This window comes from Brienomyrus brachyistius, chromosome 14 (assembly GCF_023856365.1).
Source record: "Brienomyrus brachyistius isolate T26 chromosome 14, BBRACH_0.4, whole genome shotgun sequence".
Classification (NCBI taxonomy): domain Eukaryota; kingdom Metazoa; phylum Chordata; class Actinopteri; order Osteoglossiformes; family Mormyridae; genus Brienomyrus; species Brienomyrus brachyistius.
The window spans coordinates 13,081,980-13,103,074 of NC_064546.1; the positions used below are offsets into that span (position 1 = coordinate 13,081,980).

The 21,095-nt window shown below is 41.5% G+C and overlaps 2 protein-coding genes across 4 annotated transcripts in view; one reads left to right on the forward strand and one right to left on the reverse strand.

Moving 5' to 3' along the window:
- Positions 1–6: 6 nt before the first annotated feature.
- pax9 (paired box 9) lies at positions 7–10,035 on the forward strand. The gene is made up of 4 exons (XM_048975471.1): positions 7–236; positions 805–1,437; positions 4,075–4,214; positions 8,558–10,035. Exons 1-4 carry the CDS (start codon positions 233–235, stop codon positions 8,810–8,812), a joined length of 1,032 nt encoding a protein of 343 aa, XP_048831428.1. The 5' UTR covers positions 7–232; the 3' UTR covers positions 8,813–10,035.
- Positions 10,036–14,645: 4,610 nt separating this feature from the next.
- Positions 14,646–21,095, reverse strand: part of slc25a21 (solute carrier family 25 member 21) — a 98,660-nt gene continuing 92,210 nt past the window's right edge. For all 3 annotated transcript variants that reach the window (XM_048974982.1, XM_048974981.1, XM_048974983.1), the window contains 3 exons: positions 18,346–18,527; positions 16,258–16,310; positions 14,646–15,771 (listed from right to left, as the gene is read on the reverse strand). In XM_048974982.1, coding sequence (XP_048830939.1) covers positions 15,710–15,771; positions 16,258–16,310; positions 18,346–18,527 — 297 coding nt within the window. In that variant the 3' untranslated portion in view covers positions 14,646–15,709. The remainder of the gene's footprint in view (positions 15,772–16,257; positions 16,311–18,345; positions 18,528–21,095) is intronic.

The following is a 21,095-nucleotide window of genomic DNA, read 5'->3' on the forward strand; positions in this document are numbered from 1 at the left end:
GTTTTGCAAGTCCAGCCCATAGTATTACTGGATAGAAATGTAAGCCAGTCCTCCTTGCCATGAGGAAACAGAACGCAAATTTACCCTCTTGCCACTATCGTTATTACTGCCAAACCGAAACAGTAACTTTCCTTTCTCTTCGATAAGAGTTTGCAGAAAAGGTAGAACTAGACGCAAACCTGTCAGAAGGCGTAATCTAGATATTTTTGTTGTCACTGGTGGAATAAACGCAATGGGTAAGTAAACTCACTGCCTAAGTTGAATGTGAATGGCGAATATATGTGCTCGTTTGAACTAACGTGTTTGCTCAAGCGAAGTCTTGATCAAGACAGATTAAGTACGGTGACGGTTTGGTTGCGTGCACACCTCTGTAGAATAGAATATATATTTGGGTTTGAGTTATTTTGCAATATATTACCTAAAAACGGCATAAATTTATGTTTATGTCATCCTTTTCATATCTGTGAATAAGCTCTATACATAAGGTTCAAATTTAACTGTTATTTTAAAATGCACTATTATATAATAGATACGTCCGCTTTGATTTTCAAGTCATACAATTCAAATCAGTACACCGAAATTATATTTTAAGATGTTAAAGTAGTTCTTAATTGCAAATATGAAAGTACCGGGAAACAGGACAGCATTTAGTTAAGAATCATTCGAGTTTCCGCTGTCACGTTCGTATTTCGCACGTTTTGGTAGCTATCATCGTCAGTAGGTCTAACTGTAATTAGTAACACATTGAGTCGCTTCCCACCGCTTTTTGTGATGGTGTTTGTTTTGTGTTCATGTCCACAACAGAACCTGCCTTTGGCGAGGTGAATCAGCTCGGCGGTGTTTTTGTCAATGGCAGACCACTTCCCAACGCCATCCGGCTCAGGATTGTTGAACTGGCCCAGTTAGGCATCAGGCCTTGCGACATCAGCAGACAACTCCGTGTATCCCATGGTTGTGTCAGCAAGATTCTGGCCCGGTACAACGAAACCGGCTCCATACTCCCGGGGGCCATTGGAGGCAGCAAGCCGCGAGTCACAACTCCTACTGTCGTCAAACACATACGGACCTACAAGCAAAGGGACCCTGGTATTTTCGCTTGGGAGATCAGAGATAGACTTTTGGCAGACGGTGTGTGTGACAAATTCAATTTACCCTCCGTCAGTTCTATTAGTCGGATTCTTCGCAACAAGATCGGAAATCTGTCGCAACAAAACCAGTACGAGTCGATCAAACAGGCGCCTCACCCTGCACCTCAGCCTACGCCCCCGTACAACCACATTTACCCCTACCCGACTCCCATCGCGGCCACTGCGGGTAAAGTGCCTACCCCGCCTTGCATGCCTACCCTTCCTGGACACATGGCAATGCACAGGATATGGCCGTCGTCGCACTCTGTCACCGATATACTGGGCATTCGATCAATAACCGAACAACAAAGTAAGCAACCTATCTCGTCGAATTTCACCTGAATGCAAAGTCAATCTCAGCATATTACTATCATTAAGTTAAAGGCATTTATTAATAGATGCTCAACATCGTATCTAGGGTGCTATGTTAAACTTGTGTGCATGCTTATGAATATTTACTTTTTATTTGTACCGCGCAATCCTTTAGCTGTTAGTGATGGTATCAGTATCAAACTACTGTGCATATAATTCATAGCAGGCTAATTTATGCATTATTTATTACAAATGAGTGGCTTGTTAAGAATAAAATCTTGGCAACTGAGGGAATGTTGAAACACAAAATAGCGCCTTGTACGTTTATGTGGTGTAAATTAGATTATAAGAAATTATATTTTCGTGTCATCATGTCAGTTACAATCTGATACTAGTATGACAAGTAATTGTTATAATCCTTATTGGAACAAATTGTCAAGATTAATGTTTCATGTTTTATATGCGTGTTGTTCATAACTGGGTGATAGAATAACATGACTGTAGTTCAAACAGCTACATTGGAGCAGATGGTTTAGGGCTGCAGTTATAATTAAACGGCGGATGTTGAATATTAGCAGGATAACGAAGGGAAAGCGCAGCGGAGGGGAGATGGACTGAAAATCCAAAATGATCAAAGCTGCCATTTTTCACAGCTACACTTCCACGTGCCCTAGCAAACCCACCCCTCCACCCCTCTCAGATTGCTATGACGCAAACATCAAGTTTTGACTAGTACGCTGTCAGAATGTATACCCTTTTATAATATAATTTGTCTTATTGCTTGTATATTAAAATATTCCGTTCAACCCGTTTTTCCTAACCCGTTTACCCGTTTTGTTATAACAAAATAGACATATTAGTCATGATCTACAATTTGATCTTACGTTTTAAAATTAAAAGGATATCGATGTGACTTTATTAAACTGATTAGAGTGTTTCTGACTGAACTGAGCCGTGTCTCGACACTAGTGTTTTTCGCTGCCGTGCCGAAACACGCCTCTCACTTGGCCTTTGAAGGTCGCTGATGTTCCGCGTTACAGTTTAGTTCGGGTAATTAAAAAAGTAGGGGTTTTTCTTCTATTCAATAGCGGTGCATATATTAGCAAATAACATGAAATACACGAAAGTAATGTGTACTCGAGGAGCGCCTTTATGAACTATTTATGAATTTCGAAATTATTAGCAGATGTTTGTGGAAGGTTTTGAAAGCCCGAATGAGGTATGACGTAGTTGCAGTGACTTGAGGCCCTTTAGCACCACGATTGTTTCTTCATCTAGGACTGTGTTATCTTTTACATTTTTGACTATTATTCTGGAATAAAGAAGCTTTTTATTTAAGTTATAATCAAAAGCGATTTAAAAACAATAGTTTAAAGATTCGAAGATAACTGGAAAACAGGCTGGGGAGATTTAGCAAGCAATCTACACGTAGGCCTACATAGAGATTTTAAATTAAAAGAGACGCACTAAATTTCGAAACAGCTGACTTCGTAGTGAAACATTGGCTTAATTTTCTTTAGGCCTGTTGCGTGTTATTCCGCTCGTTTCCCTTCCACTGCAAATAGACCACGAATCGTCATGTACCTCTATTAGCGAGGCCGTGTTTTTGTACATTGTTTTCGTCAGAATTGTATCATGTCTTCTCTGACACTATTTTCACTTAATCCTTTCGGAAAGATCTACTTCCCTAAGTGCAATACAATTACAGGTTGTCCATGATTATTTACTGTGGAATAATTGTAGAAACGAATTTATAACAAAACAAAATATTCGTTCAGCACTCATCGCGTTTGCCTAAATACTTAAGGCCTATTAAAAACTGGTTCGCGTTATTAGTGATGGGCGAGATATTTTACATTGCAGACTTATGGGAGTAAAAAGGCACGAGGTGAATAGGATCAGAAAAATTATCTTGACTTAGAAAGAAGATGGCTGGGTAACGCACTTGAATTGAATTTTTAAAGTCAACGCCTGATTTTGATGCTTTTAAACCAAACTGTACAAACTTTAAGAATACATATAAGTTAAATGTTATAATTATATATCTATGTTACCAGGCAGTTTAACGATAAAAAGAATAAGTTGTACTTGACGAGCGAACAGATACACCTGCTGAATTATTCGACAACGTATTATTACCTCTAATGAATTGATTGCAATATTAAAGCGAATATAAATATATATGGATATATTGATTGGTAATGCAATATTTTGCAGTTATCTGCTCAGACATTATAAATAATTGCTAAGAATATCATTTCCTATTAAAATACGATATTTCAATATTCATCTTGCAAATATCTGGACGAGTACTCGGCGCATTTCTAATGTCGCCTCTTGACTGGTCTATCAACGGTGTTTAGAAATTCATTATCGCTGTTCGTAGATAGACTATTGATCAACTCAAAGCAGAATGAAAATCTGTGTAACAACGTAACATTTCGCCTTACATACTTTCGTTGTTTGAAATGAAGGCCAAATAGATGAATCAAGGTAGTTAGTTGCAAAAGGAGTCGACTGTTTGGCAAATGAGTGGACTTGGGTCGGTGATGTGAGCTTTACCTCTGGGGCAGCACTGTGCTCCGTTTTTACCTTCTCTGACTTCGCTCTCCCCTGTCTCTCTTTTGCCCCCCAGTTAGTGACAATCCGTCCTTTCCCAGTGCCAAACTAGAAGAATGGAGCGCAATAAACAGGAATAATTTTCTGCCAGCAAGCTCTGCACTAGTCAATGGCATGGATAAGCCGCACTTAGAACCAGAGGCAAAATACACACAGGTAACAGACAACACCTCTGCGTTTACGGTATTTTTTCTCACTTATGTACATTTGTTTTACCCTAATCGAGGGCAAACCGCACCCCAAATCTTTACTTTCTAAGTTGTTTTTTTTTATTAACGTGTACGAATTGCGTGATGCTTGAAGGGTCATGCACTCACTTCTGTTTGATACGTTTTATATTAGTGGTGTCGATGAAACGTTATACATTAAACGTCAATTTGCGTGTGCACAAGCACGCGGGCGCCTTGAAACTACTCATACAAGTGTTTTACAATTATTACATTACCTAATGATATAATCACGGAGGAAATAGCGGATTGACCATGATACTGTCAACGACGCGTGCGTTTTCCTGGATAATCTTTTGGGAGGGGGCGGGTCATCGTCTTATATTGTGTGTAAAAATGAATGTATAGAGCGGTATGAAACATTGAGATAAATATTTCACATAAGTATTCTTAATTACCCGTGGCCTGGTTATCAAATGAGTTTACAATGATAGTTACGTTCTACATGAACGCCACTTGAAAAAGGTAAGATTTACAGTGACATTTTATTTGAAAATTAAGTATTGCAGGAAAAGCGCGACACAGCATTCTTAAATAATGCGAGACAATTACAGTCCACAGATAAGGCATATAATTATCATATTTATTAGGACAGTATAAATACCACCGGTTATTTGATATCTCATAAGGACGATTGTGTTTCAGGAACCATCCGTGTGTTTTAGGTTCATTTTTAGCATTTTAGTTTAAGTTACTAATATTGCAGATGATTCTTTCCATGGTGGCAAATAAACTGTGACAAAGTGAAAACAAAAATCCCATTTATTTTACCCGGCGTTTAAGTTTATATAAATGATGATATGACTAAAATCGCACTTGCTTGTTTGTTGCAGAGAATGTTAATAAGCACTTGGCAAACCACATATTTGATAGCTGCGGGCCTGAAATCATAGGTTTGTTTGTCGAAAATTAAATGAACAGAAATGGGATGATGCTGACTGTTTTTGATAGTGCATAAATATTATTAGTGGAAAACAAAACACGTTTCTTTGAGTTTTGTATTGTATGGAAATGCGTATATGTACGTAGACAGTAGACAGATTAAACACTTTTACAGTTTCAAAAGATAACAGCCCGTAGGTCCCAGAAATTCAGTGAAAAAGCAGAGCATAACCAAGATGACGTATAGTGCTGCATGCAGCCGTGAGGCCTCAGACGATGTACTAAAATCGGAGGTATTCTTTATGCTACGATGTGAATCTCCTTCACCCTGATTTACAACAGATTACAAAGAATGTGAATTAAATCCCTGTAACCAAATGGCCAAAATGTAAATATGGTTAAATGAATAAAGTAAATTGAAAAAAAAACATATCATCATTTGGACTATCTTATTTTATAAACAAAGATGGCAAAAAGTTCGTAAAGCATTTTTAAAATTTACTTTTAACACTTATATGGCGTTTATAAATGCAAAGGACCGATGCCTTACCTAAATAAAACGATATGCCAAAAGTATATTTGTAAATCCGAATTTAACTAACAGTAAAATAATGCTAAGATAACAATGCTACTAACACCGGAAACAGTGACAACAATAATATAAACGGTTATTAATCTAAAACTATAGAAACAATAATAAAGCGAGGCATATGTTTTAGGTTTGAGGTGAAAATTAAATATAGACAAACGCGATTTACAAACGTTGAATTTTTGTTTATCGTGACTTTAGTTCGGTATTATGTAAAACTACGACAGTAAATGAAGCAGCAGTAAAACGTGGGCGCATTAAATAAAATACACGATTTTTGTGATATTCCCGTCCGTCTTTTAACTTTGACTGAGGATGCGGAGTAGATCAATTTCCATTCGCTCCCAGCTGAGGGTCTCTTGTTGACCGTGTAGATTGCACCTCCCCTGAGAATGTAAAACCCTGCCATGATTTATTATCTTTATTTTCAAATTACAATTAACCCAGACTTTTAATGAGCTTCCTATACTTTCAGGACCGAATAAGCCACTTGTTTGCCTGTTACATTACTCTGCTGTTTCTTTGGTTTAAATAAATCATTTATTCCGTTAGTTTTTTTTAGATTAAAAATGGCATGAGTAGCGAACTTGAATAACTCGACAAGAGAATTAATTAAAGCACGCGTGAATGACGATACAATAACAGTGAAAAGACAAAACCGATATTTTTCTTTACATTTTCATATTGAATTAACTACAACTGACTGATACGGAGGGAGTATAGATGCGGTCCATAACTACATAAAAACGCAGTACGATCTTTTTAAATATGAAAATTTGGTGTGTTAACGGTATTGCTTGGTACAAGATTCTATGCTGATTACATATTAATAAAGCTTACAATAAAATAGCCACTCTACATTTTCCCGATTGTATATATTTTATATAAAACAGCAGAGCGGCCCATCACTTCATTTATTAAGCAAGTTATAAATTCATAATGCTCATAAGTCCACAAAGAAGCGTGTTAGAAGTTTATATTGTCGTTACAATCCTTCTGCATCGCAGTTGTGATTAAGTGTAAATATTCGTATAGGCCTACACGGCAAACCTAAATTCGGGGGATATTTAGAAAGTGATTTACGAATGGCTTTCTTTAAAGTAATGGCTTTCATATTATACCGAATTAGGAGCTAAGTAGTTCTGTTCTTATTTTAATGACGACAAACGTGTTTGTATTTTAAGGCATATTGGGTACTTTGGCTAAGAAAATGTATATTCTATTGGTCAAAAATGAAAAACTGACATATGTATTTATCATGTCTAACGTCATAGGGGCATATGAATTATAGAACCAGTATGGAAAAGCCTACTAACTGTTTTTCTGAAAACTTATTATTTTGTAATTTGATATACTTAAGAACCAAGGTGAGGCATTTTATATATTAATTTTATTGTACATGAAACAATTGCTACTGGTAGATCTAGTCAAGAAACCGGTCTTAGATAGGGTTAGAACTATTGTTAAATATCGTTGTGTAGAGTTTAACATTTATTCCGCAAGCATAATAATGTGCAATGAAAAGGGGAAATATCGATATCGAGCTGATTATGACGGTAATATTACCGCTTCCAAGTATTCTTAACAAAACCATCATAATACATTTAAATACAATTAAAATTGCACTGTTTCTGCGAAGGATTTTTTAAATATTTGTTTAGCATAACATAAGGAGATTCGAACAATAAAATGAATCTGTAGTTACCAAAAAAATAATTCGGTAATTGCATTAGGTACACCAGTCAGTTCATGTTTATGCAGCGGGCCTAACGATTAGGGCACAATCGAAAGTCGCAGGTCCCTTCATTGTTCGGTCCAAAACCAAACGAACAGTACAATATATTTTTTAAAAACTTTACTGAATATTTTAGGTATATGCTAATTTTGTAGCCTATTTAAAAGACAAGGCAAATTAAAACTTATTTTGTGATTCTAGGTGCCGTTGAATGAAAGTGTTTGTAATAAGAAATGTAAGTTGCCAAACCACTCTACAAAAAAGTAAAATTCTCTTTAAAATGTGAGAAAAAGGTGGCCCAGATTTACTTTAAGTTGTAGTTTGTGAAATCATGTGTTTCTATGGTAACAGGATTTTATTGGTTACCTCAACATCAACATCTATAATTCTGAAAGAGCCGCAATTAAGTGGCCTGGACTTGACAGAACAATATATTCTGGTTTCTCAAGCAAGATTTTCCAACTCCAGTCAAAAATAATGGTGGATTGTACTGCAAATGTTAAATATGTAAATAACAAAAGCTAGTAATCATACATTTAATATGAATATATGATGCACTGGGGAAGGATTACAGAGTGTGCATTTCTTTCAACAGAACAAAGATGTGAAGCTAAAAAAATGGCCTCCGTTCGTACGGTTTCTTTGGAGGGCAAACAATGGATTAAACACAAAACTGTTTCACTAATATGGACCTTTGGGGAGGCGGAGAAGGGGGGGGTGTATGGAGGGGGAGGGGCAGAGACAGTAGCACAGGTGGGATAAATCTACAGCAGTCGGACAAAAGGAATCACGTCTCCCGAATGTATCTTCAAAGAGGCTTAGACCACCCACAATAGTCTTTTTTCATGCTGATGCAGTTTGTGTCGATGCAGTTTGATGCAGTGAATCTGAGTCCAGTTCCATCATTTCACCAATACGTCACTCGCACGGCACCAACCCCGTTTTCTCTATTTGCCTTTTCTTTCACTTCCCGTCTCGCCTCACCTTTTCCTTCTTACCCCCCCATTCCCAACTCTCTTGCTTCTTCCTCTCACTGTCTATTCCCTCCCCTCTCCTCACTGCACAGACGCCGAGTGGATTGCCCACAGTGAACAGTTATGTCATGGCCCCCAGCATGCCGGCATACCACCCAGTCACCCAAGTGTCGCCCTACATGGGGTACAGCGCCACCACCTCGGCCTATGTGACCGGCCCCACGTGGCAGCTGGCCAATGGCAGTGCTCTCTCTCCCCGCAGCTGTGACATCACCGCTCCGCTGGCCTTCAAAAGCATGCCGGGCACCCGTGACGCTATTCAGCCCGTTACTGCCTCTGCCTTCTAGCCGTGTGGCTCTGGGACGTCTGCAAGTGCATCGGTGGGAGAGGCCAGTAGGGATGGGAAGCTGGTTCACTCCACTATCTCCTGTTCCACCTTATTTATATAGACACACAAAGACTTGTTTCAATTTCCAGCTCCGTCTATAGTACTGAAAATGCTCCGCGAGGCCACCAGCCCACAGAACCAGCTCTCTGCAACTTTCTGGACAGAGTGATGTTTCAGTGGAGAAATGCCTCTTCAGCCAGTGGACACTTCTGCGCCTTTCTAAGGCCCAGCTAATGGAAGTGGACCCAGTGCATTGTGGGACTAAGACCCCTCCAGCCCATTCATCCTGAGATACGGCCACTTCGATACTATTGCCAGAGTGAAATTGAAAGCTTTTTCCTTTTGTTTGCATTTTCCTATCACTTTTACTAAACAAGACTAAATTAATACATTTTTTAAGCTACAATGTCAATTTGCATCATAGATTTTTTGTGGATGTTAATACTTATGGATAATTGGAATATGTTGGCCTTTGTTACATTGTCCAAAAAGCACCAGTCTTACAGAAGACGTTTTTTAAATAACTTCTCTTCAATATATCCAAGACTATCCAAGAGAAGTTTTTCATTTTTATTTATTCCACTGTAAGGTACGTCGACCAAAGTGCAATTGCAGCAAGAAGGTTTGTACTCGGTTCCTGTTACAACGTGGCATTTCTACAGGCATTACGATACCACCAGCTTTGTTTTCTTGTGCTGAAATTACATTAAGGGCAGTAAAGCTGCACAGCTCCAAATGTTGCACAATGAAATTGAATGTATCTAATTAAAGTAATGCTTGACAACCAACTGTTTGTAGATGGCTGATGGGGAATTTGTCAAAGGTTGCATTTATTCATCCTGTCCATTTTAATAAACTTTGAGTATCAGTGCCATTAATAATGTGGGTAACTGGGTTATCAACAGTACTAAAGAGATTAATCCTTATTCACTATGGATCCACTAACAGAGCACATAGAATCAGTGCATTTAACAATAATTTAAAATATTTATGATGTCCAAATGCCTAAAATGGACATCATATCCTCTTAGTTCCAGCATTACGGCATGCAAAGACGTCTGAAAGGAAGATACTGCATATGTCTGTTCCCAAACCTCATGCTGTACTTGACTAATGACAAAGCTTTAAATTCACGTGTACCTGTGTTTATAAATACAAATTGCCAAATTTATTTTTTTTAAATTGTTCCTGAGTCTTGCCATTTATGTCTGTACTCTTCTGCTGTGCTGTGATAATTGCTTGAACCTCCCTGACAAAAAAAGGTTTAATAGGTTAAATGTCATAATTTCCAGGAAGAGCAAGAAAAACAAAAGGATGGAGACCTTGAAAGCCGACACACATGCGTCAGTATGCATCAGCGCTCCTTATTCGCAATCTAAGGTTGTATAGCCTTTGCATGGCCTTTGCTGTTCCTCAAATACTTGGACACTAAGCCATTTACGGCCCAGTGCCAATAGGATGCTTTGGGCCACTTACATTTGCCGGGTTGTTGGGTTGTTCTGCAGCCGGGCAGCTTCAGCAAAGCCGTACCATCTTGAAAAGTAGCTAAACACCGTTCCTGGTTGGGGTGTTTTAAGTGAATACTTGTTTACAACAAACAACACATGCATATGCAGACTGCAAAGTCTTTACATACAAATCTTTCTAGGATATCAGAGCGCATTTATTATGGTGGTAGAATCGGCATTAAGAAAAGATGAGAAATGCTTCTTATGGTCCCATTTGCCAACACGACAGAATTTAGCAAACCCCCCCCCCCCCCGCATTCCATGTGCCTTCTTGTTTGACTGTGGCTTTTGAAGTCAGTGAGCGCCCAGCAGAGGTGACCTCACGTGTGTACATACATTAACTCTGTGCAAACACAGCAGCGGCGTGGGACTGTGGTCAGGTCCGCGGGCAGCTCACACCACATGCTGCGATGGCGCGACCGAAACGCATTAAGTGCTGCAGTGAAATTACAGAGGCTCTACCATTTGCATGATAGACCCGGATACATAGAAAGCCAAGATGCAACCTTACAAAAGGCAAAGCGGAGGTGGATGGAGGACTCGGCTTTGGCAAAGCCGGAGCACTAGTGTCAAATGTTTCAGCTCACACTGATTTGACTTGGAAAACACAGGCAGCGAAGCCAGCGGTCACGGACCGTTGCTTCGGGATCGCATAGCTTGCCCCCACCACTAGCTGAATTGTAGTAAAGATACAGGGAATTACCACAAATCAAATATGCTAGGCCTGCTTGGAGTAGAGACCTCCCCCTATCATGTCTCTAAATCCAGATTTGAGTTATTACTGCCATGAGGGCAGGTCTGTCTTGGCAGGCCTCCTGTCCAACATTAGTTAGGGAAATATTTCCTTTCAGTTACTATGGCTCACCCCAGACAACACACTGAATATTGGTGCTCTGCTGCTAACTGGAAGAGTCCCTGGAACCCCCCACCCCACCCAAAAAAAAGGGTGAAGAAGCTGACAGTCCTCAGCAGATGAAGTTCTCTGGTGGCTCCTTGAAAGTGTGCTGCCCGACCAGTGACGGATGGTTTTAACCCAAAAATCAACATCCAAGGATGATTCAGTTCAAAATTAAAGCGACCAGAAAAAAAAAAAAAGAATAAACTACCGGGGAGATTTTTTGTAACAGCAATCAAAATCTCAAATGTTACATTTCCCTAGATTTCCACAGAATATTTCTTAGTCAACAATGCATATCAAAAACTGGTGCTAGTCTCGGATCTGACAGAGGCACACCTGTGACCTTCGATCTCTGACACAGTTCAACAAGATTACTCATCCTGTTATGCCAAGACAGACATGTCCTTGCCACAGGCGACGAACACTTGTGCAGACTATACACAGCAAAACTTTACTTAAATGGTCTGCGGCTAAGTCACACTGGATGATGACAAATTTACAGTCGCTGACAGACGGTTTTTTTTTCCTGCAGGGGTGACATGCGTACGAAGTCTTGAGGGGAACAGACAAGGTCAACCGTGACAATCACACTTTCATGTCAGCACTGAGTTTAACAAGAAGACGAGGCCACAAAAAGGAGAAGGGCTCCATTTACGCCAAAAGCCAACGGAATATTCCACTGCATTTATTAAGCAGACAATTTTGTGCAAAGCAACACACATGCATGGATCAGCGAGCAGAGTCTTCCAGTCCCATGGTACAGCTGGGGTTAAGGGCCTTACTCAAGGTCCTGAAAGTGAAAACCGCAGTATATGATCTGGCAACCCTCTGGTCGTGGGCACGGAGTGCTAACCCGCAGCGCCGTACACCCCCGCCCCCCCCCCCCCCCCCCCCCATGGTTAATAAATGTTAGGTGATAGTTTGGCCTAAGCTCCCTAGTAATGAAAGCAAGACACAGTAATTTAAATCTGCAAGAGCTTACATTTACAAACCGGTAGATACTAAATATACCAATGACCAAACTAGGCCAAATCTGTCTCTATTTTGGTTTTGATGTATGTTAGAATCTTTTTGATTAAATATTCTGTGAATCCATAAAACTAAATTTTGTTAGCAAAAGTCTGACAAACATATTTGAACTAAGGAAACATTCAACATAAATAATGTTAATCTTTTTATTATTTTGGCTGTTGTGTCATGACATGGTACATTGTATCTGGTGCATTGTGGTACATTTTTTGAATGTCATCCAGCCCCAAAACTCAGCTAATCACCCTTCTGAGGACACAGACTAAAAAGTATAGTGCCTAATCTTTGAACTGCTGGTAAAAAAAAAACCTGTTTCTAATTAATTATGGGAAAGTTTCATTTGAGTACAATGTCATATGGTTATCTTTACTTCAGCGCATGCAATCAGAGAACAACAGGCTGTGGTGCAGCAATGCTGAGCAGAACAGCATGATCTTTCGGAATTGCCCTGTTACGTGCAGCGCGCTGCTGAATTCAGACTCGCTATTTGGCCGTTTAAGGCTTGAGGTTTCGAACAGGTAAGGAAAAAAAATGCCACAGATTTGACGCAGGCGCACGAGAACATGCATCTGGCCTTTCCTGAATGAAAAGCTGAACAAAAAAAATGGGTTGGTTATTTACAGACAGGCAAAATTTCTCACATGACCACAACAATGACAACAGCAGGAACTAACTTGCTGATGCCACTGTAATGAACAGATACATTTACTGTACTCTACGTGGCTGTTTTTTTTTTTTTTTTCCAAAACTGGTACTTGTTACAGAGGCCAAAAAAAGTAAAAAAAAAAAAATGTTCTTGATCAGGCATGACAACAGTAAACTGTAACCATAAATACTACAGAGGCATGCAGAACCAGTAGCTAGTCAGGAGGACAAATGCTCAGATTTCAGCCCTGCTGGAATGAGTACAGGGCAGGAAATGAGAACAGAGAGAGAGTAATGCTGCTGGATTAGCATTAGATAAGGACACTTGACCTTTAGAGAGCTCTACCCTCTAGGATTGCAGGAGAGGAAGAACCACAGTGTTGAATAAAACACATGGATACTCTTTCCCTAGTGGAGTAGGCGACTGGATATATCACCGCTCTAGGACAGAGAGGGAACTTTTCTGGCAGAGAGGAAAGATTAATTGTTCATAACACCTTCTGTCTATGGGCCCCTGTCTTTATGCTTTCAGCACAGGGAAAGGGGCCGTTTTACCCGGGGATAGAGGTAGACAGAGTGGCCAGCTAGCTGACTATAACTGTGGGTATATGGTCAACTTGAAGGCAGACTCAGCATGGGGTTAATGTAAAACAAGCAGCCACTAGCTGCCAAGCCTGATAGGGTGATTAGGGGGGAGAGGGAGAGAGGGAGAGAGACAGACAGACAGACAGCGAGAGAGAAAGAGAGAGAGAGGCAGAGACTGGAAGAGAAAAACCTGTTTTTTGGAATTTCAGGAGCTGTCAACACACAAGCTGCGAACACAGTGACCCAAAGCCCTGGTACGTGGGCCTGCATGATTTGGTGGGGTGGGGATTTTTTTTTTGGGGGGCGGGGGGGAATTGGGGGGGGTTGGGTAGAGGCTGGCAGACCACAGGTGTGAAAGTGCAGGGTAGCCGTTGGTCCTAACGAGCACGCTTGCCTTTACCTCCCAATTGTTATTTCAGCTCTCACACAGCGACGTGCTTTTAAGATCACCTCAGGCCCGTGGAATGGAGAGTGACAGCTCATATGTGTTTTGGCTAATGCTTCCTCGATGGCAGACGGGGAATTTCGGCGAACGTTAGCAGCGTGATAAGGAGGAGGAGGAGGAGGCAGGGAAAGAACCGTCCGCAGAACCAGGTGGGACAGACGGTGAATAAAAATAACACAGAAATGTAGTCTAGGTGCACATAAATCACAGCGCGTCGCTGTCACTGCATCACGTCATCCCGCGGAGACAATGTAAAACACACGCCTACGATTTCCATGAGCTTCAAAGGTCAGGATTTAGCCTATAAAAAATACAATTTTGTACATGAAAGACGAACCAACAATTAGTGCATCGATAATAAAAACAAGGGAGACCAGACTGAACCCCTATTCCACAGGTGGACGTCAGTGGTGTAGGACAACCAGGAATGGAATGTACATATCATCACCCTTAAGTTCACAGAGGCCATTTAGTCACCTATACCATAGATTTGAATGTGTGTAATTCGTCAGGTTAACCCTATTCTGACACGGCTAAAATCACAGTACTCCAACACGACAATCACAGGACCACCTGGCATTAAATAATGATAGTAATAATTGAAATTTAACTGTCCCATGAATGTTAATGCCCCCCTCTCTCCAATGTGTATTGCATATGCACATTCAGTGACCCCAAGTCATTCACAAAAATTCCATATTTAATTGTTATAACAACACAAGCAAGCAACTGAAAATGCGACATCGTGTCCTTTTCCTGTGGACTGCTTGCAGTGCCATACGCCTGGTCTGAAAGGAGGTGGATACAATATAGCAGTGTTTCCTAATTGGGTCCTTGGGGATGTTTCTGCTCGCTCCCAGCTCCCTGTCAGACAGTCCACATTTTTGCTCCCTCCAAGCTTCCGACTGGAAAGATCAAAAACGAGGACTGTCTGTGGGTCCGCAAGGAACGGACTGGGAAACATTGCAATATAGGGATACTGTCCTTACACTTTGAAACATATGGCTCGTGTTGGAAAGGATTATTTGCTTAAAAAAAGTTTTCAGAAAATTAAAAAGGATCAGCATCATTCACGTTTGCATGCAAATCAGGGGACTATTACAATGAAAAGCATATGGGTCTTATGCAATTCCTTTGGTGGATAAAGGCTGCTGACCAGATTTGCTTTGTTGTATAATCCTAGCAGAAGGTGACTGAAGAGCAGGGGATGAATTGAAAAGGGAAATATTGTAAAGAAAGGGTCATATGAGGCTAGGAACTCACACAAATGCAGAGGGGAGGTAGTAAAAATATCCGGAATCGTTAGTGCATGTAGATGTACTGAAAGGAAGTCGTCTCCCAATCGCAACTCACTTAATGTCCAGGTGACTGTAAATATACAACATGCACACAAACATTTTGAATCTCAAGGCAGATTTCCTTCCTTATCATTTTAATTAACGTGTCGTAGCAAGTAGCGGGAAACCGGACAGGGCAAACAGAAATGCATGATGTCTTCTTCAGCACAATAACCAGAGAACAGCTACATTAAAAATATCCACGAACGGGGAACATAGGTTCCACCTTTGACTATAAATCAGTTTTAAAAAGTGTGTATCCTGGTCACTGTGGTGGGATGGGGGTTTGACGAGGTCATGGAGATGCTGGAAAGGTGCAGCTCTGGCCCTGGGGAGGGACGCCGTTTTGGTGCCATGTGGAGACAGGCTGCAGGTGGACACCGAGGTCACCTGAAGAGCGCAGCTTTCTTCACCAGTTTCTTTGCAGCCATCCAGACACATATTCATAGACCAGCAGCATTACGGCTCCACCTGCACAGGAGAACCGACAGACCTTCACACACGCGGAGCTACAGGGGGCACCGATCCTTTAAAGCACGATATTAACCGATATTCCGGGGAAATAAATGTGCTCTGAATGATAAACTTTACGTGATCATGATTTCTGAGTGCTTATCTTCTATCAATTAATTTTAGAAGTTTTTTATGAGACTAAAAACAAATTGTTGGCTATTTTAAAAAAAATATATCGGCACACCCCACCCATGCTGCTCTGTTTCAACATTATGACTCCTAGGCAAATGATTATTGGGCTCAAATGTGCAGGCAGGGAACCTTACAGAAGAGTAGACCGAGTTGAGATCCACTGGTACAGATTATTGTGAATCATTCATTGGCCGCTACTGACTATGTCCCACTCACTATGTATTAAAGCACGAAATGCCATATTTTATTCTTAAAATGACAAGTGGTGACGGCTGCAGTGTAACTAAATGATAAAAATCAAAGAAAGATCACCTGGTCCCAGGCGCATTATCTTGGGCACCAACCCTTTGTACAATGCCAAGTATCTAGACGAACATGGGTGAGACACAGGTGCATTAGAGCTTAACACTGCAATGATTATTACAGTCAATTACACAATAACCGCTGACTCAAAAGTTAGTCAACTTTCACCAATAGGCTGCAGATTTAAATCTCTAAATGTCTGGGTCTCCATATTTGGCTTTTTCATACTAGAAAGCAAACAAGAACATTAAAACAAGATCCTGGACATTTCAGGCATTTTTATGTCATAAAAAGAGAGAGAGGACTATTCTGGAAAACAGAGGATGCATGGTCACCCTCCCGAAGGGGATCTGCTGCTGTGTCCAAGTGCTCTGGTGAACTTTCACAATGCATCACTGACCTGGGCTTGTTTGTTCACGCAGACAGAGATGCCTATGACTCTCTTCTGCCAGCTCTATCTAATTGGCCTGCCAGTGTGCAGCTATGGCGCACAGGTCCCTGGGTGACTCTCCGCCAGTCTCTTGCGCCCACAAACAGTAGGGATGGGGGTCTCTGGCCGTGGTCTGCTTTGGTATAAGCCAGCCAGTGTTTCGGAGAGGGCGGGGTCTGCCACGGAGACGGCACTGCGGTCGGTGCCCTGGCTAATACGTTCAAGCTGACCTTGTTCTGCCGCAGCCCCCCACCCTGTCTGCGCCGCAGCCCCTCCTCCGTTGGTGTTAATAAAGCCTGACCTGCTTCCTCCTCACCTTTCTGTCTGATTAGACTGACCCGCGCAGCCGTGCGCAGCTTGTTAGGGGCTGCTTAACGACGGCTCCCATGGGGACCACTAATTAGCACGGACTGTGTCGTGTTAGGGGTGGAGGGAGGGGCGCTGGCAAACGTGCCACTCTGCGAGCAGCCCCACGGCGCCCAGCTTAACAGGGTGCAAGTTACAGTCCCACAGACCAGAAAAGGCAGCAAATCACGACTTATACCATCAATAAACCAGGATTTCTGAAATTCCTCCCAAGTGACCCATCTAATTAAAGAATCTGAGAGTTACTGCAGTTTAGGGAAGCATTTACATTATAAAACAAGCAAAAGTATCTAGCTTATATTTAAAATACGTAAAAAATTAGTATGAAAATAACAGTTTGAGCCTGAACTCCAAAAATCACTGAATAATAATAATAATAATAATAAAAACATTGGTAGTGGTGGGGGCCACGGCCACCAAAGCATGTCGGTAAAAAAACCAGGTTTATCCGTATGTCTGAGGGACAGAGTGACCTCTGACTCACACCTGGCGAGTTCTGAAACCGTTTAAAAGAGGAAGAAACACAGAGAGAAATAATGTCAAAGGGGAATAAAAAACCTGCAATAAATTGAGCGAACAGTATTAGGTAAATGCTAATCACGCAAGAGGAAGTGAAGCTGCAGTGGAGTCAATCTGCCAGAGAGGAGCTTTTCCTGCAGACGCAAGCCTCCCAGCTCTGACATCAAATACATTCAATATGTCGCCAATATTCAATTACATCTCAGATGCTTATATGCCGAGTTATCAGATCAGGAGTCGTGCCCCTAGGGGCTATGAGTAATTCAGTCCAGACTTTCAGAAACAGCCCCGTGCCGTTTGGGGTCCGTCGTACGCGCTTGTCTGACTTGCGGTATTTTTTTTTTTTCCAGACTCGGGGAGGAAAGTCGTGTTTGAAGCTGCAGGACAGGCTGCTGGTGGTTGTGAGGAATCAGGGTGTGGATGTAAACAAACCTGTTTGCAGGAAAACGTGGGTTTATATTTGTCTATATTTGTACAGGAATGTGGAGGGATATAAATCAGATTCCGTAGGATTGTGAGTGCGAATGTCCCTGTCTGTATGGATGTGAGGTTACATGTGGCATGAGAGTACAACTGCCACTGATTTTCTGTAAATGAGGGTTTGTAAACCACTGTTTTGTGTGTTACTGCATATATATGTGCTCCTGTTTGTGTGTAAATGAGGGTACAAACAGCTCTGTTTGTGTGTGGATAGATCTGCTCATGTGGGACTAAAGAAGTACTTAAATAGCCCTGGCAGTGCATGACGGAGGCCCACCAAGGCCTTTGTCCAGGCTCCTCACCCTTCTTCCCGGCAGACTAGGCCCATGGTCTGAAAGCACGTCCGGTACTTGATTTCGCCTGGGACTGGCTGAGGGCCCTGGATGCGACTCTTGGCCACATCGAATGGTATGTTCATACATGAGGAAATGGTCCCAGAGGTCAGGCCAATGGCAAACTTTCGCAGGAATTCCAACACTGGATCCTAAACAAAAAAAAATAAAATAAATAAATGTAAAATGTGCCTACCATAAATCCTTATGAATGCAGTCATCCATCCATCCATCCATCCATCCATCTGCTAACTGCTTAACAGGGCAGTGGGGAGACCAGGATTTTACCCCAGGTAAGACAGGGCACACAGGCTGGAGTCATACATAGCAAAAATTTCCACAGCTATAAACACTCAAGAACTTCCTATGCATATTACTCATTTCTGGAAATTAAAAAAAAATATCAATTATGCAGTATTAACAAAGAAACAGTACAAAGCTTATAACAATCTGAAATGTTACTCCTTATATGTTTTTTGAATTCTGTGGATACACTTCTGACAAAGTGTGAAAGCAATAATACCAAACTGAAACCACGGTTGTGCTCAAACAGACGCACGGCATACCGTGCCGTTTAAAGAGGTGTGCTGAGAAGGGGTGGGTTTCAGGTGTAGGTCTATGAAAACTGGGTGCTTAACCCAATTTGTTAGGTAAACTGGTAAAATATAACTGAATATGGACCATCTAAGCAAACTGCATTATACAACGCAAACAAAACGACTAAACGAAAAAAAAAAAACGTCCCACAAGGCATGGTTAATTTCTACACCCTGATTTCTGGAAACTGCCAGACATATATTATGATGGGGTTGGCTTATAATATTTATGCAAAATGATTTATTTTTCCCAGCAGCCTACCTGACAAAATCCAGCAATGAGAATGACAGCTTGGCACTGGCTACCCCAGAGCCTGCCAGCCTTTGGCACTGACAGCACTAACACCTATCGAGCCTCCCCCACATGAACAGTACTCGTAGACCAAGAGCACAGGGGGGAGGCAATTGGAGTACAGACTGAATTGTTAAGTCATCGTGAAGGTTCCCTCTGATCATTTTCTGCTGGTAAGCTACATCTGAACCTCCTGAGTGTTGGTTTTGTTGGCGGGTCTAGACCTCAGACAGAACAGCCCAAGCCCGATTGGTCAGTCCAAGGCACATGGTTCAGGATTTATAAAGTGGGTTCCTGCAGGCAGACTGGGAACGCATATGGGGATAATTTGGGTAATTGGTTTGTGCTCGGTACCAGGGTATTACTGTATCAAGGTAGCGCAGATCCAGAGTGTTCTGACAGCTAATTGCCCAGAGTATATAAATGGCAGCGGCCTCCTTAGCCAAGATCGCTCCTTTCTTAGCAACTGGCTTACTGGCGAAGATCTTCAGCAACAGAGTAGCTCACCAGCCACAACCAAAAACAAGACTGAAAGCCTGAATTCACAAAAACACCGAAACAGCCCATTATAACCCCTCCCCTCGATTGTGAGTGAAGGAAAGCTACCGTATTGCGTGAAAAAGGGCTCTAATTGCGATTAGCATGATATATTCATTTAAAAAACAGACAGCATTCATAATCACCTTAATTGCGTCACAGTTTCGTCATGTTAAAAAGAGTACAAGAACCACTTAAAAATCAAGCACCAGAATGAAAAAGGAAGTCCCTCATTTGTAATATATCTTTGCCAATGCAGATCCCTAAGACAACTGAAACTCTCTTTTTATCCAAGTCTCATTACCATAGAAGAAGAGTAATCAGAGTGACCTACTGCCAGCTTTAGGCTGGGCTACTGTTAGCACCCAGCCTTTCAGTCCCTGTGTCAATGGGAACAGCAAGGCCATGTGTGTTCTGGCTCCAGAACTTTACCCAACGTTCCTCACGTGTCTCCTTCAGGAATACAGTACCAGTCAAAAGTATGGACACGCTAAGCCGCCTACAAAGGATAGTGATAATGTCGCATCACAAGACCTGGCGACCTGACCTAAATACTGTATAAATGGTTTGGGCGGAGTTTGACCAGAGAGTGAAGGAAAAGCAGCCAATGAGAGCTCAGCATATATGTGAGACCTCCCTCAGGGCAGCTGGAAAAGCATCCCAGGAGGCCACCTCATGAAACTGGCGTAGAGGAGAGAGCAGGGTCAGCCAGTGCCTGGGGCAATTGGGGTTAAGTGTCTTGCTCAAGGGCCCAGTGGTGGCATCACTCTGCCAATCCAGGGATTTAAACCGACAACCTTCTGAGTCCCAACCCCAAGAGTTGCACCCCCCCCCCCCAATCAAATGTTTTTTTTTTTTTTAAATACTTTTTTGGTCAGTGCATAATTCCATATAGGTTATTTTATAGCTTTGCTGCCTTTCTAATTATTCTAAAAAATCATGAATAGAACATATGAACCTGCCTATGGGTAGGTGTGTCCAAAGAGACTGGTACTGTGTATCAAGGAGCCGAGGGTCTAGGGTCTCTATCAGTTCTGGGGTAAGTTTTATTATCCAGTATGTGTTCAGGATGATATCAGCAAAGGGAATGAATGCAACCTGAAAACCGGCTGGCCGATATCCACGTATCCCAAAAATGACACGGCAAAAAGAAGAGCAGCAGGCTGCTGGAATGGAGAGACATTTCCCGAGTGTTACAGAAATCATAAGAATTTTTTGTAGTATTTTTATCCTTGTATTTCATAACATGCTGTTGTTCAGAAATTGTTTTGTTAAAGAAAGGAAGAAGAATAAGT

Bases quoted from the DNA above. Each gene is read 5' to 3' on its own strand.
- pax9 (XM_048975471.1), top strand. The intron at 1,438-4,074 runs GTAAGCAACCTA...TTTGCCCCCCAG, and splicing joins ATCAATAACCGAACAACAAA to TTAGTGACAATCCGTCCTTT. The intron at 4,215-8,557 runs GTAACAGACAAC...CTCACTGCACAG, and splicing joins CAGAGGCAAAATACACACAG to ACGCCGAGTGGATTGCCCAC.